Source organism: Cornus florida, unplaced genomic scaffold, assembly GCF_030987335.1.
Source record: "Cornus florida cultivar Cherokee Brave unplaced genomic scaffold, ASM3098733v1 CherokeeBrave_3.0.0_Hap2_Chr08, whole genome shotgun sequence".
NCBI classification, from domain to species: domain Eukaryota; kingdom Viridiplantae; phylum Streptophyta; class Magnoliopsida; order Cornales; family Cornaceae; genus Cornus; species Cornus florida.
In genome coordinates this window covers 95788301-95812819 of record NW_026775578.1, presented here as the reverse complement: position 1 = coordinate 95812819, position 24519 = coordinate 95788301, and the positions used below count along the sequence as shown (strand labels likewise).

At 38.1% G+C, this 24519-nt stretch overlaps 1 protein-coding gene across 3 annotated transcripts in view; it reads left to right on the top strand.

Annotated features, from left to right (window-relative positions):
• Positions 1-1096: 1096 nt before the first annotated feature.
• The window catches only part of LOC132268291 (GPCR-type G protein 1), a 103339-nt gene continuing 79916 nt past the window's right edge, over positions 1097-24519 (top strand). For all 3 annotated transcript variants that reach the window (XM_059769124.1, XM_059769126.1, XM_059769125.1), the window contains exons 1-5: positions 1097-1527; positions 7753-7853; positions 11507-11614; positions 12821-12941; positions 22374-22503. In XM_059769124.1, coding sequence (XP_059625107.1) covers positions 1313-1527; positions 7753-7853; positions 11507-11614; positions 12821-12941; positions 22374-22503 — 675 coding nt within the window. In that variant the 5' untranslated portion in view covers positions 1097-1312. The remainder of the gene's footprint in view (positions 1528-7752; positions 7854-11506; positions 11615-12820; positions 12942-22373; positions 22504-24519) is intronic.

Sequence of the window (24519 nt, the reverse complement as noted above, 5' to 3'; positions counted from 1 at the left end):
ATTAATGGAGGATTTTCGTATTTAGAATTATTTTCAGCTTATTATTTTATTCTTGTTTCATTTTGTATTCTTGCTTGCTTACATATTAATTGTTTGGTATCCCTCGGATCTGTGTTCGGACTTGATCATCCGTGACTCTAGAATCGAGGGGTATTATATCAAGAGCCACTAAGGCTACATTTCTCTTATTATTTCTTGATATGTTATATTATATTGATACACAATATATAGAAAATAAAGTTGACAAAATGAATAAATCAAGGAGGAAAGAAATGAAACAAAATGAATAACTTAAGGAGTAAATCAAGGAGGAAAGAAATGAAACATAATATAATATATATGTATAATATATATAATATATATATATATATATATATATATATATATATATATATATATATATAAGGAAAGAAGGGAAACAAAAAGAAACATAATATAATATGTATATATAATATATATTTCAACAAACCAGACATTAATTTAGTTTATACAACTCTCCGCAGCCAAACCTAAGTTGAAAAGAAAAAAAAAAAAGACTAACAAAATTCTTTATTAAAAAAAAAAAAGAAAAGAAAAAAGAAAAAAGAAAAAAGAAAGAAGGAAAACATTCTTTCATTTTCATTTTTTTTTTTTTGTCATGAGATTCATGACTAATTTTATCCTTCTTGCTTATGCAAAGATATTATTAATTTAGTTTACTGAAAAATTTTTAAGAAAAAAAATAAAAAAATAAGTTTAGGGTCTATTTGGAATATGTTATGATATTATTTTTGTGATATCAGTTTTTAAATTTAGACTTATATATTATGTTTGAGACGACTGATATTGATTTGTAATAGTTCATAGTATATTTATTTGGCCTGAATCCACATGATCACCAAATTGATGATTGTGTTTTGGTACTATAGTATTTTTAAATTTTCAAAAACAAATTTCTTTTTACCAAATATTGTTTCGATTTGTATCCAAAACCCTTCAAAAATTGTTGGTAAGTTTTAAATTTTTTTTAAGTGACAAATAATGCACACTCCTTTTCAATGATAAAATAAATGTGTTTCTAATTGTTATTTATTAAAAAATAATTTTATATTTCGCGAATGACTGCCCGATCCAAAGAGCTTTTCATTCTCCCTTCCTGCTCTCGATATTGGGGTTGAAGTCGTGAAGTATTGAAGCCTCTTCCAGTCCTCGCAAAGTAATTGACAAACGGATGCATTATACATGCATTACAGTATTCGCTATACGCATCGGTTGGATATACAGAGAGAGAGCGACTCAGACTGTAAGTAAGTAGTTGTTGAGAGATAGAGAAATGGGATGGGGATGGGCGATTTACGAGGGAGTGGTGGTGGTGGGATCGCTGTGCTTGCTGGGATGGGCAGGGCTTTGGTTCCTGAACCGAAGACTGTACAAAGAGTACGAAGAGAAGAGAGCACTTGTTCAGATCATCTTCAGCGTTGTCTTCGCCTTCTCCTGCAATCTCCTCCAGCTCGTCCTCTTTGAGATCATCCCCGTTCTCTCCAAAGAGTAAGATTCAATCAAACAAACCCTCTTTCTCATAGTAGATCAATTTTATGAAATTCACCAGGATTGGGACAATTATGTATGTAATTTAGTGAACTTTGATCTAGAATTTGTTGTTTTTGTTTTGTTATTGTTTTAGCAATGACGAACGTCTTGAGTAGTGGTGAACTGGAACGAGAAATGATCTAGGGTTTTACACTTGCTTCATATTCTCAGACAAGTCAACTTTAATTCAAGAATCGTTTTACAAACTAGAGGTGAATAATGGGCTTTAGATTCCCGTTAGAGTGCGTATGTTTACTCTCCCATTTCAAGTTCGCAGGGACATCTTCTATGTGACATTTGAATGTTGAATAAAAGACTTCTGATGCCTGCATTCAAAATTATGCGTAGTTCTGACTGAAAGGGAAACTAGTAAATGAAGTGTTATAACCCAAGATTTTATTTTTAGTAGTTATATATTTGAATCCGATACTTGTTATATATATATTTGTCTTTAGGAATTTTTAAATTTGCACATAAAATCTCAAAAACCTGAGTAAAATTATGGACTTTAGCTTCAACTCAAACAAAAATACCAAGGATATCGACCAATTGATTGACAATTTTCTAGGGAAATACAACCGATAATAAAAGGAGGTAAATCAAACCAAAACAGATCTATCTTAAAAAGAACAAAACTTTCGGATCATTTCAGTCTGGAAAATAAGGATAATAAGAGTTTAAGGAGTAGGTAGAGATAAACAAGAGAGTCCAATTAGATACTTTCTGAAATAGTGCTTATACTTTCAGTTGATGATTTATGAAGATCTTTGCTAGTTCTCTTAACTTATGACCTCATCAGGCGAATGTGCAGTTGACTGGTCAGTGCAAATATCGAGTTCCTTATATTCTTTTGTTCATTTACAATGACATCCTTGAGCTAGCTTGAAAAAGTGAAAAAAAAGAGAGTTAAAATTCCAATAGATAGGTGGTGAGGGGGATGAGAGTGACTTTGGGCGGCTTTGACCCATGGGAGATTTGAGGTCCTTTCGTTCTATAGGAGATTAGTGGATGTTTAGGGTCCTTCCCATCTGTGGAAGGCAATTTGGCTCACAAAAGCTCTTTTTTTTTTTTTTTTTTTTTTCCCTTTCAAATGGACGGCAACCTTGGGAAAGATTTTGATGATTGATAATTTGTGGAAAAGGCAGTAGATTATCATCAATTGGTATTGCATATGCAAGAGGGATGAGGAGTCCTTTAATAATCTCCTCTTGCATTGTCCAATAGCTAGGGAGGGTTGGGTTTTGATTCTTGGTTTGTTTGGAGTGAGTTGGGTCATGTCGCTTTCCATGTCGTTTATAGCGACAAGCAAGCTCTTGATGCATGGAGGGTTGCCCCTCTTTGTTTATGGTGGAGTTTATGGTGAGAGAGGACTAGGAGATCCTTTGATGAGGAGGAGACTCCTATTTGGGTTTTCAGATTCTTATTGTTAGATCATTATTTTTTTGGACCAGCGGGTGGTATTGTAAATATGTGGAGGATTTCATGCTCTTTTTGTATGGCTTGAGGGTATAGTGTTTCTTTTGACTTTTGAGTGGTTGTAAGTGGGATGTACTCTCTTTTTGAGTGCCTTCATTGAAGTTTTTACAATAGAAATTCAAGGTGTTACTTGTTTTTGGGTCAAAAGATAAATTTTTGAGTTGCCTTCGTCTTGCTGATAGTGGCTATTTCTTCATGTAGTGGTAAAATATGAGGTTGGGAAGCATGTGTTTGTGGTAGAGAACAGGTGGCAGATAGTAAAGGCCAGTGGTAGCAACCTTTTAAAGTATATAAAAGGCGTGGAAAGAAGGGTTCTAAGGCTCAAACCTTAATTTGGCACATACTAGACGCGGGCTCTGTTACAAGGGCACTTCAAAAGTAGTGAAGTACCCGTGTCGGACACTATACCCTCGGACATGGGTATGGGATGTGTCTGACACTTTTGGTTGGACATGTACTTAAAAAACATATCCAATCATTCAATTACATTATATTATTAATTTAAAATGAGTTAAATGCTTATATTGAACATTATATTAGATAAAAACATTACTTTACTCTAGAAAATATAATAAAATAATTAATAAAATGAATATTTAGCCGTGTCTGTCTGTCCTTCCGTTTGGAGACTTGACATGTCCAACGCATGGATATATACCCGTGTCCGACACCCGTACCCGAGTCCATATAACATAGACGATGGGGGGTCTACTTGGAGTCTTGCATAATTAGGGGGTTTGGTCAAATTGCATTATTTTGGTAATTGCATCAATTATGGTGAAATTGCATTGTTTTGGTAAATTGCATCAATTAGATTAAATTGAATCAATTAAATTATTTGTTACTTTATTAAGCTAGAGTCAACTTTTGATTACCTTCATTGTATGGTAATCCAAGGGTCATCAGTTATTATAAAAAGGATACTATGTAATTCTGATTACTAGTCAATGAATGAATAAAAATATCCTTTGTGGTTTCTTTGTGAGTGATTCACAAATTCGGAGGGTGTGTGGCCTTCTCTAGGTGTGATACCTAGGCCCTGATGGAGTGATTCCAATAGGTTTTTTCTTGTTTCCAATCCTTTCTCTCTACCAATCTGTTCATTTGAATTTCCAGCCACTTCTCTGTTTTTCTACATTTTTACTATCAAACCTCCAAATTTCAGCCCTAGTTCTTTGGACTTTCACCCTCTGAATTCTTTGAGTTCTTAGCTATTTAAGGCTTCTCCCTTGTCCTACATCAGTTTTTGGTATCAGGGCCTAAGTAGAGATTATGTTTACTCGATCAGGCAATGAAACATTGGATGATAATCAGGAGATTGAGTTGTTGTCACATATTTTGGAAGAACTTAAAGGGCTGCATGCTTGATGCGATAAGATAGGAGCTCGAATTTCGCAGCCTTTTAATAAATCGGTTGCCCCTAGAAAAGAATATGCATTTGGTACTAATGATGGCAGAAACCGCGAGCAGCAACAACCTTTAAACCCTCAGTGTTGTTTGAAGGCTGATCCACCACTACTTCCCATGTTGTAGTTTCCAAGAAATCCATTAGAAGTGAATCATCATGAACCACATGATGCCGCTAGAGACATTCCAAATAAGTCAAGTGATAGAACGTGCAGCACACCGACAACCACCATGCTGCCAAATGGCGGATCAAATGCAGCTTTCTATAACATGGCTCATTCTGAAGGAAAGAGTACGATGGCTAGTAAGGATCGTGAGAACCTGCTTGATGATGAGACTTGCAACACTGATCATGTGAAAGAAGTTGGAGAGAATGTTTCCTCCATCTCCACTGTGACGCGCATCCTTGAAGACCCTAAAGTTGGTGGAAAAGATGGGCAGCAGACATCTAATTTTCAGATGCAAGTTCGTCGTGGAAAAGAAGCTCGAAAGCTCATTATTGATGGCTGAAGTTGCATGAATGTTGTGTCCACAGCCACAGTTGAGTGCCTCAAGCCTTCGGTCCAACCACATCCACAACCATTCAAAGTGGCTTGGGTAGATAGTACTTCTACTCTGAATCTGCCAAAAGATGCGGCTATTGGAGTAGATACTTGGTGCATATTAGTGGGACCTGCAAAGAAATGGGAGTATGCTTGTGCCAAGAAGCAACAGAAGCTGGTTCAAACATCCAGCAACTTGGTATACGAGGTCTGGAAAAACCAACTTCCAGAAGAAACTAATCCTGTAAGTGATAAGCTAGAGGGGGTGCCTCAAAAGAGCATTTTAGAGGGTTAAGTTTTCCTACTATTTCCTTACTTATTAAAAAAAAAAAAAAGGTTTTCCTACTATTTCCTCGGTCCTAATGCAGCAATTATGCATTATAAACCAGAGGAGAAAACATGTTTAGGACTTGATCCAAACAGCATTTGTCTTTTTGATTCGGGAGCACAGTACCTTGATGGAACCAACTGGGATGCTCTTTATGTTCTTGCTCGACTACATTCGTCAAAGGATAGCCTTGATTTTCGACATGGTACTGGCCATGGAGTTGGTATCAGAGGTGATGGGTCAGATGCTGATTTTGTTCTTGGGTTGCCCAGAACTAGTCGAGGACATGATGTTATACACATTGTTCTGGATTGTTTTTCGGAAAAGGCGCATTTCCTTCTATGTTTTAAGACCCTACAATGCTGTCCACAATGCCAAACCCTTTTTTCAAGAAGTTGTCCGACTTCATGGGTTGCACAACAGTATTGTTTCTGTTCGAGCTCTGAGCTTTAAGCGTTGTTTTTGGTGCAAATTATGGAAATTGCTGAATACAAGGCTGAAATTTTCTTACTCTTTTCACCCTTATGAGCAATTTCATCCCTTTAACTCGTTGGAGCCGAGTTTTTCCAAGCCGGAGTGAATTGGTAGAGAACAGGTGGCAGCTAGTAGAGGCCAGTGGCAGCAACCTTTTAAAGTATATAAAAGGCGTGGCAAGGAGGGTTCTAAGGCTCGAACCTTAATTTGGCACATGCTAGACGATGGGGGGTCCACTTGGAGTCTTGCATAATTAGGGGTTTGGTCAAATTGCATTATTTTGGTAAATTGCATCAATTAAGTAATTTTTTACTTTATTAAGCTAGAGTCAACTTTTGATTACCTTCATTGTAGGGTAATCCAAGGGTAATCAGTTATTATAAAAAGGATACTATGTAATTCTGATTACTCAGTCAATGAATGAATAAAAATATCCTTTGTGGTTTCTTTGCCAGTGATTCACAAATTCTGAGGGTGTGAGGCCTTCTCTAGGTGTGATACCTAGGCCCTGTTGGAGCAATTCAATAGTTTTTTTTTTCTTGTTTTCAATCCTTTCTCTCTACCAATCTGTTAATTTGAATTTCCAGCCACTTCTCTGGTTTTCTACATTTCTACTATTGAACCTCCAAATTTCAGCCCTAGTTCTTTGGACTTTCAGCCTCTGAATTCTTTGAGTTCTTAGCTATTTAAGGCTTCTCCCCTGTCCCACTTCAGTTTGAGTCTGACGGCAACCACTTTGTTCAAATATTACAAAGGTTAAACTGTACCCTGTCCGTCCCTTGTAGCACTCTTAATTAACAGGGACCATAATTTGGGCTTTGCATTTGTTGAACTGTTTTATGATTATTTAGTAGAGAATGTAGAGAAGACTTGGGACCCGTTTCATTTTTATTTTTAATCCTTCACTGTCAAGCCAATCTCGAGGAGGCATTTTGGCCCTTTAGTTGTATTTACAACAATACAGTTGGTATTTTGGGCCTATTATCTAGCTCATTGGACACTTGGTTTACTTTCAGTTGCTGCTTGCTATTCTGATTTGGTTTTCATCATTACAGTTGCTCAAGGACCTAATATGTACCACATTGTTATTTGATGGTTCTTGTTGTCAGCTCTTAAAATATGTAGGCTTTGTATGGTAGAAGCTATGCAGCTAGGAAATTTATTAATTGCCAATGAAAAGGAGTTTCATCTACTATGCTACATAATTAGTTATGTTACTTGGATGCTGCGGAGTTCTTATATTTCCAGTTCTTAGGACATGACTTTTCAAAAAAAAAAAAAATTCCGGTTCTTAGGACATGACAAACAGATGATGTCTAGACCTGGATCTTTGTCTCTGGCACATTTTTCATATGCTTAGTCCTACTTTCAGCAGATGCAAGACACGTATATTGCAAATAGTTTTTTTGTGTTATCATGACTATGTTAGGGTATTTGGAATTGCACATATGGTCATTGTTTTCAAGTATTGACTGTTTATTGTTGTTATTATAGTTTATATGATTTTTTTTCTTCTTTTTCTTCTTCTTCTTCTTCTTCTTCTTCTTCTTCTTCTCTCTCTCTCTCTCTCTCTCTCTCTTAAAGTACTTCTATGGTTATCAAAGTGCCTAAGGAGGCGAGCAATTGTGCAGATACCTGGGCTCCTTGTGTTATATATGCATTATTGTTGAATAAAATTACCTATTTTCACTTGATAAGGACAATAATGTGAATTATTTTCTTAGGAATACAAAAATATATGGTTGTCCATGGTGTGGACATCTGCTAATTGTTGATTTTTTAGTATAGCAATAATGATAGTTATTTGAAATGTTCTGCCATCTGTGTGTGTGTGTGTGTTTTTTCCCCTTCGTGGATGTTGTGAATTTAATTTACTTTCATAGTAGAAGTGTGAGGGAATGATGGGAACTTTGTATAGCATATAATTGATCTGAAGGTGTTCTATTTCGGCTGTAGGGCAAGATGGATGAACTGGAAGGTGGATTTGTTTTGTTTGATAATGGTACTGGTCTTCATGTTACCTTATTATCACTGCTACTTGATGCTTTGCAACAACGGTAAGTTGCATTTTATACATGCTAATAATTTATTTGACACTTCTTCTTGTATAATGTTCTTTTTTTGAGACGATGTGTGGGGGGATCTCCTAGTTATTTCTGTAATATGCCATGCCAAGCTTGTCAAGAATGAAGTATTTGTTTGACATAATGAGACCGTGTTGAACTAAGTATACTTGCTTTACATCTCCCTCGTGGCATAATTTTATGTGGGAAAGAGTAAGATTAACACAATCTGCTTGTGGTGTTTCAGGCTGAGGCTTGCATCATCTGTGATTTATGGGTGCTGCAAGTCAGCCAAAATACTGGACATTGGGGTCCAATATGCACTAAAAAAATAGGGCATTTAATGGATTGTGTTTGACATGAGATCTGATTGAAAATCCACTTCACCGGGTTTAGGCTGTAGTATTAAATTGTGATTAAAAATGGACTGATATAGGTGTTCTTTAGAAGATCCAACTCGAGCGAAATGGGTTGGGTTTAACTTGAGATTCAATCCAAACTGAACCCCATTTTACCGGAATAAGATCTATTGGATTATCAATAGATGACGAGGGTTATATATGGATTATGTCCATAAGATCGATCCACCTTAGATTTGGACTCGGGTGCAATTATACCTGGCATTAGGTATGGATCTACTCAGATTAGATGGATTCGCTTCAGATTACCTCCATTTCATGCTCAATGTCATCTGATATTGTGTGGGAACACAAGACATGGGAATCTTTTAGGCTTATAGGAGGAGTTGAAGGAATGAGTGTGTTTAAAAAAGAATGCTTCTTATGTAACTATAGGAATTTGATACCTTTTAATTTTGTTAGCATGAGTCTGAAAAACACATTGTAGATGCTGGCTACTTTTAGCTGGTGTAGGAAACCTATTTTTATTGGTGATAATGGCCAATAACTTGGAGGCACATGGCACCTTAAAGTTTCCATGTGGCGTTAGTAACAAGTAGCAGCTCTCTCAGTGGATGAGTAAAGTGTTGTAATGCTGGATGCTTACTCTTCTCCTTGAAGGCTTGAACACATCTGCTACTAGCTTGCTTTGCCCGGGATTTGGCCCCTGGAGTCTAAGTGGCTTGGTGCCCCAGTAGTGGCCCTCGCCTTTTGTGACTCAGTGCCACCCTCAGATCTTTTTTAGTAAGCAGGACACTCCCATGTCCTGCAACTCGCCATAGAAGATGGCATTCAAGCTAGCAGTTAGTTGTGACAGTTTTGAGTGCATCTTTGTGCCTTAATTGGATGTTCTGGGATTCTTGGCTTGGCAGCTCAAGCAAAGCTTCACGAGTCCAGGATGGCATCTCCTCTTGCTAAGAAGATTGGAGCATGCTGGTACGATCCTTTTGTCTAGTTAAGCCCATTGATGCAGGTCTCAAGGCTGACATAGTCCAACTGATTTGCAGGAGCATTGCTGCCTTGTAAACTGGTAGGCTTTTTAATGGCTTTGGGCTTGTAGCCTGGACAACTATTGCACCAGTGCACCCATGCCCACTGGGAACCCATTTTAAACAACAATCTTTCTGATCATAGAATCTAATGCCACTCATACTTCTTGCTTGTTTGGTTTCCCTTAGGCAGGTCCCTCTGCATCTCAACATATTAAATTTCTTGTCCTCTCTACCTCAGCAGTGCCTCAAACAGTTGGTAAGGCATGTTGGTAGTGAAAATAAATGTCTGGTTTTGAGTCGAGTTCAAAGCTTGAACGCCGTATTCAACCCTTTTAATTCACTTGTCTATCAAGAAAAGGAAAAAAACAAGAAATGCCTTAAAAACGTGTTGGAAAATTTAGTGTTTATATAAGAGCCATCGACTGTGCTATGTTGCTACTTTAGAATTTGTTAAAGATCTTGTTGGATATGAGTTATGTGATCAATTATGAAGTATGAACATGGATATGACATAATGCATACATTCTGAAGACAACAATTATATATTAATATATATATATGTATTGTATAAGGGTGTAATGTTTATACATATATACACCTGGTCATTTTAGGGGAGGTTTGACTTGCATTCCTGTGGAAAGCTGTTTGGTGTACAAAGGACCCTCTTAAGGTGGCCTTTTTGCTTGGAGGACAGTTTTGGTTTTGGGTTGGGGGGAAATACAGATGATTTTTAACTGGTGCTAGAGAGATGAAGGGTTACCATCTTCTTTTGCATTGCCCATTGGAGTGGGATAGTCGGGAGTTGCTTTTGATCCTTTTCAGGGGCAGGGGGTAATGCCTCGGTCCTAGAGAGGCATTTTAGAGGCTTCTAGTGGTATTGTGGGAGCCCAAGCCCGACACTTCGGGATGATAGCTCCTTTATGTCTTTGGTGGTGCTTGTGGAGGGAACAGAATAAGAGATCGTTTGATGGAGAGGACTCTTCTATTGGGGTGCCGGAATTCTTTATTATTAGTTCCCCTTTTTGTTGGGTTCTTGGGAGAAATTGTAAAATCTATGTAGCAGATAAGTTGATTATTATTATTGTTATTATTATTATTATTATTTTTATTTATTTATTTTTTCTTGTGAATATATTGAGAGTTTATGTAACGGCCCTCACCTTATTTAGACATAATATTGTCCGCTTTTGGCTCCCCCGTACCAGAGACTTTCCAGACCCATTTTGGTACTACTCTAGGTTTAGCACGCTTAACTCCGGAGTTCTGATAGGTTCACGGCCATTACGGCTTTAAAATGCGTTGTGTCAAGGGTGATGAACCTACATATAACACTTCACTCTTCCACACCCAAATGATGTGGGAATTGTGAGCACACGTAGCTCGCACCAGAGCCTTGCCTCTCACATGCCTGCTTCCGTCCACCGAACCTCACAATTCCACCCCCCTTCGAAGCCCGACGTCCCCGTCGGCACACTTCCGGCTGGAGTCAAGCTCTGATACCATTTGTAACGGCCCTTACCTTATCCAGACACAATACTGTCCGCTTTTGGTTCCCTCGTACTAGAGACTTCCTAGGAGCTCACCCATCCTGGTGCTACAGGTTAAGCACGCTCAACTCTGGAGTTTTGATAGGTTCATGGCCATCACGGCTTAAACACGTTTCATAGAAGGGTAATGAACCTACGTATAGCATTTCATTGTTCCACACCCAGGCAATGTGGGAATTGTGAGCATACGTAGCTCGCACCAGAGTCTTACCTCTCACAGGCCTGCGCCCGCCCATCGAGCCTCACAGTTTAGGGGCCCTTTTTGGTCCTTGTGTAGCTTTTACGGTCTTCTTTCCCATTTGAACGCCTTCTAATGAATTCTTATAAAAATAAATTGTGATTATTCAGACACCATACATTGCAATGTGTATGGTGGTTACACACATTGAAAAGCAATTGAAATCATATATATATATATATATGTATGTATACAGGGAGTATAATTATTATATATATGTATATGCATAGCCCAAATATGAGAAGCCACCTAAATTTCAACTATCTCACCACTAAATTGATTCTTGGAAGGGTTTAGGGGCCCTAGGCCTTGTGCTGTTTTTTGAGGGACTCGTTCCCCTTTTGAACGCTTTTATTGAATTTTTTACTTATCAAAAAAAAAAAAAAAAAAAAATTTATTAGCTTTCTTAGTCAATTATTTAATAATCTCTCTCTCTCTCCCATACACACTATATCTTTAATTTTCATCTCAGGTGTAAGGAAGGAACGGGCTGCACTTGGTGCCATCTTATTCTTGTCGGCGTTTCTCTATGCTTTTTGGCGCATGGGCATTCACTTTCCTATGCCTTCACCTGATAAAGGTTTGTATTTTCTTTATTAAGGATTTTATGCTAATGATCTCTTTCTGTCTCTCAAAACCTTTCTGTTGTATGTTAACCATCTTGTCCCGTCTCTTGCCCATACCCTGATATGCTCGTGTTGACCAGCCAGTAAGAATCCACCGTCTCGCTCTTCTTATTTATAGTTGTTTTTGGCTTAGTTATTACGTTTAAATATGCTTTGCATCATCATTCGAAGCATCTGTATATCCTTCCTTTCTTTTGGATGTAATAGTTGGACAAATTTACATAAATAGCATAGCAGAAATTTGTTTACTGGAACTAGTGATTTCATATAATCCTTACTAGAAGTATACACCACGTTTAAAAGCTTCCACTCTCCAAAGAATTTAATTATGAATAATGGAATGTACAGTTGTTTGAGTCCTCCTCTACATGTTATACCTGCACTGTATACCACGTATGATGTGAGGCCCTGGAGGGTGATATCATTTCCTGATGATTAAATTTGTCACTTTGCACACATTTTGCTGTTCTTTCTTATTTCATCTTCATACATTTTCTGATGCAGGCAGAATTTCAAATTTCTGCAAGGGAATTTTTGTTTTTCAGAAACTTTCCATATTTTGAAAGTTTCCTTATTTTGAGTAGGTTTCTTAATTTCATCAGCTCTTCTTTTCAAGTAGTTTTCTGATTTTCTGTAGCTTTCTGATTTTCATCAGCTTTTCTTTTTAAGTAGTTTTCTGATTTTGGTCAAACTGATGCCACCTACCAAGAGGAGACGATCAAATTGTCTTCATAGCAATTTTGAAACGAAATAGAAAAATAACGATGCAAGAGAAAAGGAGAAATTGCAAAGAATTGCAAAGCAATTTTTATTTGCTGTAAAAATAATCTCTTCAACTAAAACTGATTGAACTTAGAAATTACAAGGCTTTATATAGAATTTCTTCCTCCCCAATCCTAGCCTTATATTCGCCAACTACCAAATATAAAATAAAACCAAAACAGGAAAGCTACTGAAAATCAGAAAACTACTTAAAAAGAAAAGCTGATCAAAATAAGAAAACTACTCAAAATAAGGAAACTTTCAAAATATGGAAAGTTTCTGAAATACAAAAATTCCATTGGAGAAATTTGAAATTCTGCCTGCATCATTTTGATTGACCGGTTAAAAGGTTACTTTGTTGCTCTAGTTGTTCTATTTCTCATGATTTCATTTTCCAGGATTTTTCACCATGCCTCAGTTGGTCAGCAGAATTGGGGTCATTGGCGTGACTGTCATGGCTGTTCTTTCTGGGTTTGGAGCTGTAAATTTGCCATACAGTTATCTCTCTCTCTTTATCAGGTAAGAAAGAAATATAGCTTCATGGCTCAATTTATTAGTTCCTCCCCAGAAGAGAAAAAAAACTAGCCTTATAATGATGAGTGTTGTAACATAAATTTACCCCATGGACACAATTGTTTTCCATGCCTACTGGAATCTGAATGCTTTTTTTTTTTGGGTAAATCTAGTAGTTTTTGTTGATTTACCATATATGTAGATGCTGAAGTAACAATTCCTGGTTGAGTTTTAAAGATCATCAACTGTTTGTTTTTCAACATTACCTGTTTAGAAAGGAAAAAAGTAATAAAAGAAATGACCATAGAAGCGTATTAATATTATGTTTGTAGTTAATGCATTGTTGAGAGATAAAAGAGAGATAGAGATAGAGAGAAACGAGATGGTTGGTGGTGTTCTCTTAAGATTACAGAGACCCTAAAATCTGATATATATATATACACACACACACACACACACAAACTTACAAGTGCAGCTTATTATTTAGGGGGGAAAAAAACAAGTGTAGCTTATTTACAATATAACCCCAACTATATCATTAATTACACTATTACTCAACACTCCGCCCTCAAGTTGGAGCATAGATATCTATCATTCCCAACTTGTTACATAATTCTGAAAATTGTGATTTTCCCAATGCCTTAGTAAATACGTCTCCCAATTGATCTTTGGATCTCACATAAGTAGTAATGATCCTCTTACTCATCACCAAGTCTCTCACAAAATGGCTCTCTCTCATGAAACACTGGATTGCTGGCAATGTGCGTGGCAGCCTGATTATCGCAAATCATTCTCATAGGCCTGTCGTTGCAAAACCCATCTCTTGTGAAAGAGATTTTACCCACATCATTTCACAAGCTGTATGAGCCATTGCTCTATACTCTGCCTCTGCACTAGATCTCACCACAACATTTTACTTCTTACTTTTCCTTGTTACCAAATTACCTCCAACAAATGTGCAATATCCAGATATAGACCACCTGTCCATTTGACTTCCTGCCCAATCTGCATCTGTAAACCCAACAATATCCTGTTATTAGAAGACTTAGAGACAAGTCCTTTACCAGGAGCTCCTTTCAAGTATCTCAAAATTTGATATACCGCATCCAAATGAGGTTGTCTAGGTTCCTGCATGAATTGACTTACCACACCTATAGCAAATGTTATGTCAGGTCTCGTCACAGTCAAATATATCAATTTCCCAACAAGTCTTCGATATCTTCCTGGATCATTAAGAAGTTCTCCCTCATCTGAGGTAAATTTTGTACATAAATCCATAGGAGTATCGATCGATTTTGCTCCTAACAGGCCAGTCCACTTAATAAGTCACTTACATACTTCCTTTGAGACATGCAAATCCCTTTCTGGGATGGTGCTACTTCTATTCCCAAAAAATACTCAATTGACCCAAGTCGTTCATATGGAAATGCTTGCTCAAAAAATGCTTCAATTCATCAATACCATTTTCATCACTCCCTGTCATGACAAGATTATCTACATAAACTGCTAGAATGATAGTACCACCTTGGCAATGCCTCACAAAAACAAAATGATCTGATGTAGTTCTTTTTAATCCAAAGGTACTCACAACAGCGCTAAATTTGTCAAACCATGCCCTTGGAGACTGCTTCAACCCACAAATAGCTTTCTTTAACCGACACACAAGATGTGACTCCCCCTGAGCAATAAACCCAGGTGGTTGCTCCATATAAACTTCTTCTTGAAGATCGCCATGTAAGAAAGTACTGTTAATATCTAGCTGATAGAGAGTCCAATTATGAATGGCTGCAACTGACAATAGAATACAGATAGAATTAAGATGAGCAACAAGTGTAAATGTTTCAAAATAGTCTACCCAAATGTCTGAGTATAGCCTTTAGCTACTAAGCGAGCCTTCAACCTTTCAATTGTACCATCAGGATGGTACTTGATGGCATACACCCATCGACAACCAACTGTTTCCATGCCAGGAGGTGAAGGAGTTAAAGACCCATATATCATTATGTTGAAGAGCTGCCATTTCTTCAAGCATAGCATGTTTCCAACCAGGAGAGGAAAGAGCTTGAAGATATGATTGAGGAACAAAAACAGAAGACAAAGCACAAATAAATGACTGAAAAGATGAAGATAATGAGCAAAGGAATAACCTGTTCAACCGGATGATGAGTGCAAGAATGAGTTCCTTTGCGCAAGGCAATAGGAAGATCATCATGAGAAGGATCCTCAACATAAGTAGACGACTGGTGTGGTGCTTTCTTTGGTCGTGGACTATACACTTGAAGTGGATGTGTGTGAGGCCAAGTGATGTACTAGCAGAGTCATTCGTAACAATAGGCAAGGGAAGAAACATATCAGTATCTAGAGACTGACCACATGAAGAAAAAGGAGTGGCTTCGAAGAAGGTCACATCTATACACACAACATAACGGCGAGTGCTAGGGTCCCAACCTTTATACCCTTTTTGAGTTCGAGAGTATTCAACAAATACAAATTTTATTGCACGAGGAGACAATTTATCAATTCCAGGACTTAATACTTGAGCAAAGCAAACACAACCAAAAACACGAGGAGGCAAGGCAAATAAAGGACGATCAGGACAAAGAATAGAATAAGGAGACTTCCCTTTAAGAACTGAAGATGGCATACGATTAATTAAATAGCAAGCAGTTAAAACATCCCCCCAAAATTCTTTCGGAACATGAATGTGGATCATTAAAGTACAAGCTATTTCAAGTAAATGCCTATTTTTTTTTTTGTTCTGCAACTCCATTTTATTGAGGAGTATAAGAACGTGAAGTTTGATGGAGAATACCATTACTATCACAAAAATCGAAAATAGCACCTTTAACATATTCCATAGCATTATCAGATTGCAAAGTACGAATAACACATCCAAACTGAACCTCAATTTCTTTATAAAATAGTTGGAAGAACATGAAGAAGTTCAGACCGATCTTTCATTAGAAATAGCCAAGTCTTCCTTGAATAGTCATCAACAAAAGTAACAAAATATGAAAAACCTAGAACACTTTTATGACGGGCAGGGCCCCAAATGTTAGTATGCACTAACTCAAAAGGAGAAGACCGACGATTATTTACTCGAGAAGGAAATGAAACTCTATGATGCTTGCCTAATTGACATGACTAACAATCTAAAGTAGACACCGACTCAAGAAATGGTAATACAGACTTCAAGTACTTCAATGAAGGATGACCCAGACGATAATGCCACTGCTCGGCAGAGACCCTTGAATGGAGAGCCACACCACGAGAGGAAGAACCACAATCCAAGTAATAGAGATCATTTTGTTCAGGACCGCCACCAATTGTCTTCTTCGTTTTGAGGTCCTGAAATATACAGTAAGAAGGATTAAAAGTCACAGAACAGTTGAGTGCTTCAGTCAGTTGAGGATAATGAAAGGGAAGAAGTTGGGCTAATTGCACCCTGGCCAACAACAGAACGCGTACTACCATCAGCAAGAGTAACGGAAGATGTGCAATTAGAGCGGTGCAAAGTAGAAAGCAAAGAATCATTACCAGTCAGATGGGCAGAAGCCCCTGAGTCGATCCCATGGGGAGGACGAAGACTGTAAGTCTGAAAAACATGCATTAGTACCTGAATGCGCAAATGTGACAACATCATCAGTGGATTTATTTTGTGCCTTTCTGACCAAGGCACTTAACTCCTCACGTGAAAGCGTGACAGTATCATCAGTAGATGCACTCGGTTGAGAGATAGAATTGCTGGAAACTAAAGGCTCTTTTCTAACAGAAGTATGTGAAGCACTGTCTGAAGAAATCACAGCTTGATTTGCCCATGCTGGCTTTCTATAAAGATCCCAACAAGAATCCCCACAGATAATAAATTAAAAGGAAATTTAGGAACCAGTTGCGCAGAGGATAATGAAAGGGAAGAAGTTGTACTAATTGCACCCTGGCCAACAACAGAACGCGTAGTACCATCAGCAAGAGTAACGGGAGATGTGCAATTAGAGCGGTGCAAAGTAGAAAACAAAGAATCATTACCAGTCAGATGGGCAGAAGCCCCTGAGTCGATAACCCATGGGGAGGAGGAAGACTGTAAGTCTGAAAAACATGCATTAGTACCTGAATGCACAAATGTGACAACATCATCAGTGGATTTATTTTGCGCCTTTCTGACCAAGGCACTTAACTCCTCTCGTGAAAGCGTGACAGTATCATCAACAGATGAACTCGGTTGAGAGATAGAATTGCTGGAAACTAAAGGCTCTTTTCTAACAGAAGTATGTGAAGCACTGTCTGAAGAAATCACAGCTTGATTTGCCAATGCTTGCTTTCTATAAAGATCCCAACAAGAATCAATAGTATGATTGGCACCATGACAATACCCACAATGGCGTGCTTCTCCACGTCCATGACCACGTCTACCTCGGCCTCTATCACGACTGCCATGTCCTCGTGAAGCCCCAGTATTTCCTCCATAGCCCCGAATCCCCGATTGCCACTAGAGTTTCCACGACCCTTTGCAGAATTTTGACTACCAGAAGAGGTCAATAATACTGAATTTTCTCTTCCCACAAACTTTGAGGATGATGATTCAGCAACTCGAAGTAAACGTGCATAAACATTACCCAAAGATGGGAGTCCTCCATCACTAGCGAGAATCTGATTACGAACAGCCTGAAGGTCGGTGTCCAAGCTAGCAAGAAAAATGGATACATAAAATTCTTCACGTTGTCGTTTTAAAACATCAAGGTCAGTATTCATTAGGTGATATTGAATTAGTTCTTCCAACAATCCTTTGAAAACACTGTAATATTCACCTATACTTTTACCGGATTGATGGAAAAGAAGCATCTTCTCATACAAAGAATATATTCTAGAAACATTCTTGTCCATCGAATATGTTTCTTGAACAGCATCCCAAATCATCTTGGCAGTGTTAACAAACATAAATTAGCCGCAATTGAGGGTTCCATACTGTTCCACAACCATGACATAACCATGTAATTTTCAGTTTCCCAATCATCATATCCTTTATCAGTTTTAGATGGAGGATCATTTTTAATGTATTTGAGTTTCCTTTGAGCCCCTAAAGATATCTTCACAGCCCGAGCCCATAACAAATAATTGGTATTACTCAGTTTAACGGTAGTAATTTGCAGCCCAACATGATCAGTAATTGCAGCAGCAGTTGTCTTTATTTCACTAGGTTCTGCCATGGATCCAGGAGTTGGGAAGAAATACAAAACAGAAGTTGAGAAGAGAAAAACTAGAGCAGCCAAGACCAAACTGAACACTGCACAGCCCGGAAAACAAATAGAACCTGCCTCCAACAAATTGCACAGGCTGGAAAATCAGGAACTGAAGAAACTGGAGCAGTCAAGACCAAACTGAACATTGCACAGCCAATAAAATAAGTAGAACTAGCTTCTAACAGATTGCACAGGCTGGAAAAAACGTGAACTGAACTGATATGAGAAACTAATCAGGTGAGAACCACAATCGGGTTGAATCTGCAGGGGTCGAGTTAACCCGATCCTCCTTCTCATGGGTCGGATCTCTACAAATCAATGAACTCTGCAAATCAAAAAGAAATCTGCACCGCTGCAACTTGATGACGAACACTGGTTGACGACGACAACAACGAAGAACACTGGTCCATGGCGAACACAACCAACACTGGTCGTGTAAATACAGAAAGTGATGATGTGAAAGTAACTCACTCTCTCGGTGATGACGAAGCCAACACACAGGCACAACGATGAAACCCTCTTCACCAGAATGGTGACGAACAATTCAGGGTTGGGATCATTGCTCTGATACCATGTTGAGCGAGAGAGAGAGGGAGAGAGAGAGAGACAAGATGTTTGGTGGTGCTCTTAAGATTACAGAGAACCTTAAAATCTGATATACATATATACACACACACACACACACTTACAAGTGTAGCTTATTTACAGTATAACCCCAACTATTTCACAAGAATAGTGCCTTTTAATAAGGCCTTATTGGGGAAATGGCTTTGGAGATTTAGAGTAGGGAGGCACAAACTTTGGAGGAGGGTGATTGCGAGCAGACATGGGGAGGCAAGTGGAGGATGGTACTCCCCTGAGGTGAGAATCCCATTTGGGGTTGGGGTTTGGAAACACATTTACATGTCAGAAGTGGCAGAGAATACATTTTTGGGATGACATCTGGTGCGGGGATCGCTCCCTTCTATCACCTTCCCTAGACTTTTTCGGATTGCTACTGATAGATATGCCATTGTGGTCGACTGCCATTGTCTTGATAGTGGAAGAATGGTGATAGACATGCCATCTGGTACGTTTCTCCATGGAGGGTTGGTTGGTGAACAATAGCGCATCTCAAAGTAGTGTTTTTTGCATAGACATCCATTTTGGGAAAGATCTTGACCCAGGACAATCTTCAGAGAAGAAGACAGATTGTGGTGAACTGGTTTTTTATGTACAAAAATGACGAGGAAACAGTTGATCATCTTCTTTTACATTACACGGTGTCCTGAGATTGTTGGCTTTTGTTTTTGGGTTTGAATAGGATACATTGGGTTATTCCACAGTCTACCAGAGGCTTGATTGGGGCTTGGAGAGGGTGTATAATGGGGGCCCAAGCTCGTGACTATCGGAGGGTTACTCCTTTGTACGTTGTGTCTATGGCTTGAAAGAAATAGGAGATCCTTTGAAGGAAAGGAAAATCATATTGGGTCGCTCAAGTTCTCCATTCTTAGCACCCTTTTTTTTTTTTTTTTTGGGTCCTAGGGAAAAATTGTAAATCCTTGGATGGGCTTGTGGAGTTTTTGGTTTTGTTGAGGGTTTAGAGGCCTTATTTGTCCTTGTCTTTTTTTTGAGGGATGTATTCCCCTTTTGAATGCTTTTAATGAATATGTACTTATCCAATATATATATATATACACATATATATGTATTTATTAAATATATTATTGTGTCAATAAATGTTTTAAGTGATCAGATAGAGTTAATCAAGAAATCAATTATAAAGGGTTAATTAGTAATTGGATTGAAGGCTTTACTTGTCCAATAAGCTAATTAAGCACAGCGGGGTGTACCTGTACTATAGCATTTGAAACTTTTATTTATTCTTTACTTGGAGTGCAACTTTTTTTATTTAGTGGAATTAAAAATAGTTAATGGAGTAATTAATTTGGTCATGGGGTTGACTAGCCCTTTAAGAAGTCCATTAGAAGCCAAGTATTGAATAGGCCCATCTAGATCTCACTTCTAGTCTACCTAGGATTACAAACAAGATAGTTGGATAAGAGTAGGAGAGAGAGATTGACTGGGAGAAGGGGAGGGGCGGAGCACTCTCTCTCCTACCCTATATATTTGTGTGTTGTGGTATTGTTCTACATACACAAGACATATATTCCCTCTATAAGTCTTTCACCAATTCTTTTTAGTCCACTCTTCCATAGCTTGTAGAGTCCTTGTGGTCATAGAAGTAACAGCCCCAAAAATCTTGAAGAAGCTGATCAAAAGCTTGGATTGGAGAGGAAGCTTAAAGATTTATAAAGATTTCTCATATTTGGCAATTTACAAGTTGCCCAAAGCCATTAATCTTACTTCCTTTCTCTAGGATTGATTCACCATGACTGATGGGAAATGTTTTTAAGCTTTCACAAAATAGACCCGTTTTCCAACACTAAGCACCCTTTCCTTTTGAACCCTCCTCTTCCATACTTTTTGAGAATGAATGGCTGGTCCCAGGTCCCCCCCAAGGCTTTGGTTGGAAGCCCACTTTTATTTCCGAGTAGCCTGTTTGTAGATTAGCCATCTTGCTTACAACCTCAGGCTTCAGGCTTTGTACTTCTGTTTGAGACTGTACTGGCTTCACCCACTTACTTACTGGGCCAGAAATTTACTTGAGGACCAAGGCAGAGAGAGTCAGAGAGGGTGTACTAAGTGAGGGGATTAAAAAATAGAACGGGCTCATTCACAGTAAAGATATGAGTGAATTTTAAGGGGGGTAAAAAAATTATGCGGGAAAACTGTATAAATATTGTAAAATGTAAACCACGTTTACAAAACCAAAAAATAAAAAAATAAGAAAAAAAAAATAGTGGGGACAATCCCTATGGTCGCTCCTTTTGGCTTTATCGGAAGGTCCTGTTTCTGACCAATCTTGGGTACTGTGGTTTGGTAGCCTAAACAGACCCAGTCCATCCATCCTGAAAGGTCAGATTTAATGTACTTTTTCTATTAACTGCATGTGGACCATCTGATATGCAATTTTATTTTTTTAGCACCAACATGAGGAACCTCCTCATGTTAACTCTCTGAAGCTGCAAAAACCCTATTCTTCTTGGATTTGAAGTTTGACTACTAAGTATTCAGATATGCCCAGCCTCTAGTGTTGACTTGAATCTGCCACTTAGGCCTCACGTTTCCTCAAACGCATGTCCTCCATTTATCGTCATCCTCGTCTCCTCTACCGCTGAAACAATTTTCAGTTTGCACCTTATTGGTACCCTCCACCTCAAACATCAGTGCCAATTCAGACTATATATGGGTTGTGAACAACCACGAACCTACTCCAATCTTATTGTCAAAATTGACCCAGGTCTTTCATTTTCACTATTATCCTTGTGCATTCTAGATTACTCTGGTTGGCTGTTCTTTTATATATACAAACATAGCCCTCACATTTATAACCTATGGCACAAAAATTCTGGTGCACCGACCGGTGGTACAATTCCTTCGCCACTTTGTGGAAGATAATTCAATTCGTCACATTGAATTGAGAAGAGCCCTAGCATCCTATCCAATCCATGACACCCTCGGTCCTGCCCTTGGTCTGTAACATACATCTCTCCTCCACTGGCCTGAACGCACAAATTAAGTTAAACAGCAGCATTCTTCAGACAATCAATTACTTTCTGATGAAATTTGTTAACCTCCTCCATTGATTGGAAGTTGAAAAGATACAGAGAACTGTTCAGTCCACCACCCTGACTCCAGCAGACCCTTTTTTTTCTAATTTACGCTCTCTTGGACCTTTGTTGTATTTGGTTCTTCAAAATTACAAGCAATGCCAGTTATTGCATCTAATAGAATTATCTTCTATTAATAAATTCATGATTTTCTTATTTCTAGATAACTATTTATTTTAGAAATGTTGTTTTTAGATGCACTGTTTCAAATGAGTGATCGTGTGGTTGTTCTGTCAATCGTGATACAAACTCGACTTTATTAATCGTCTAGTCTGGGTGTGATAGCTCTAATTTAGACATTGTGTCTCTAATTTGAACACCGTGTTGCGCTTTTTTAAGTAACGAAATGGCTAAAGTGTAAAAGCATTAAAAAAAAATAAAATTGAAATATTATTATCTTCAAACCGTTATTTTTTATTTTTTTATTTTCTTTTGGTTGTCAAATGCATCCCTGCTTTCTAACATTACTATTTGTTTAAATGTGGTAGAGAAATTGAAGAAACTGAGATCAAGGCTCTAGAAAGACAATTAATGCAGTCAATTGAGACATGCATTGCAAAGAAAAAGAAAATCATCCTGTGTCAAATGGAGATGGTGAGAATTCAAGGGTCAGAAGAGGTACACTTATCTCACTATGTCTGTTAACATGTTGCTTTCCAGTCGATACAATTTCTTTGGTTTAAAGCAAATTTTTTTTGTTGGTGTAAGTTTGTAGTCAGACTGCTTTTATAGTATATTAAATATCTTCTGGGTGTCAAAATTTGGATACTATATGGTTCAATTTACAGTGACGTTATAATTTTGACTGGCTTTCTATTGAGTGCTCATTTACACAGCGGAGCAGGCTTACTGTAGCCCAAGGCTTGGGTTTATGTTTTTGTTTTGGTTTGTAAATAGATGGGCAAGTTTGTGTGGTTGCCTATTAAGATGCATATTAAAGGTTCTGTTTGGTATTATATTTGTTTATATTTACATGAAAATCAGTGTACCTGTAGGTGCTGCTCGTGTTGTGGAATGCTTTCTATCTTATATATATATTTCTGGTGCTGCTATTGACCATATCAAAACATACTTTTAAGCAGATGGCTACAGGCCTTGACCCCCAAACATCTTGTTCAGGACTGTCTCTATATCACTCTGGCTACTGGTGTAACCTTTACTATTTAGATTAATCACGGAACATGCTTTGATACCTCATTATTTGAAGCAACTGTTGTACATTTAAAAAAAAAAGAAAGGGGGGGGGGGGGGGGGGGGAAGCGAGGTTAATTTGATTCATGCAATCCCACAAGATGTTAATTAATTATTTAAAATAATTAACTAATTGATGGAAACATTTTCAACTTACAGTTTGCAATGTACATAAGATTTCGCATAATACCAAATTACATGAAAAAAAAAAAAACCTATAGGTTATGCTCTTGATACTCTAGTAGAATAAAGCAAAACTTTTATCAATGGTTGCAAAGTTACGAGTGATGTTGACAATATCAATTTTGTGATTTGCATTTTGAAATCATATATATGAGTGGAATTTCTTGCTCTGATACAAAGTAGAATTTCATATATAAGCACATATATAAAATGCAAGATAAAGAATAAGCGGAAGATGATCAACACAAAGATTTACATGGTTCGGCACTAAGGCCTACATCCATGGATCAAGAGCCACTAAGGGCTACATTTCTATTATTCAGATTATATCCTGTGGAACTTATATTTCGTATGAGTACAAAGAGCCTATTTATAGGCATGACAATAAGAAGCAAGTTAGGCATCCTAACAACGTTCAATAGTCAATGTTAGGCAGCCTAACAACGTTCAATAGTCAATGTTAGGCAGCCTAACATTGACTAATCCTAGTCTAAGTCTTACTTCCAACACTCCCCCTCAAGTTGGTGCGTGGATATCTGAGACGCCCAACTTGAACAACGCATCCTCAAACATGGTCTTGTTAACGAATTAAGTGCGGATCAACGAATCAGAGTCTCCTCAAACCATAAACAATCAATAGATCCGAAACAAAGTTGGAAATACCATAACAATGCCAGGAAAAGGCCGGAACTAAGCTGGGAAATAGCCGGAACAATGCTGAGAAATGTCGGAACAACGTCGGGAAATAGTCGGAACAACACCGAGAAATGCCGGAACAATGCCGGGAAATAGCCGGAACTAAGCTGGTAACCAACAAGAAGTCGGAACTTCGCTGGTAATCAACAACAAGCCGGAACTAAGCCGGTCTTCAACAACAAGCTGGAACTAAGCCGGTCTTCAACAACAAACCGGAAAACTCCGGTTAACAAGGGCCGGCAACGCCGGGTTCTACAAGGCTTGCAATTGCCGGGAACAACTGGCAAACGCCGGAATTAACATAGCAGGGAGAACATGCTCCCCCTCAAACTCGAACTGGGCTGCTGGTACAAAATGAGAGTTTGAAACTTCCTTTCTTCTGAACCAAGAGTGGGAACAAGCACCCGACATCACTCCATTTTCTTTTGGCCCATCACTCACTTTTTCTTTTTTAATTTTTTTTTTTTCACACTGGCTGAAAAAAATTCGCACTTTTTTTTTTTTTCTTTTGAAAACATCTCTGTGTTCTCTTTCTTTTCTATGTCATTCTCTAACAAATTACAA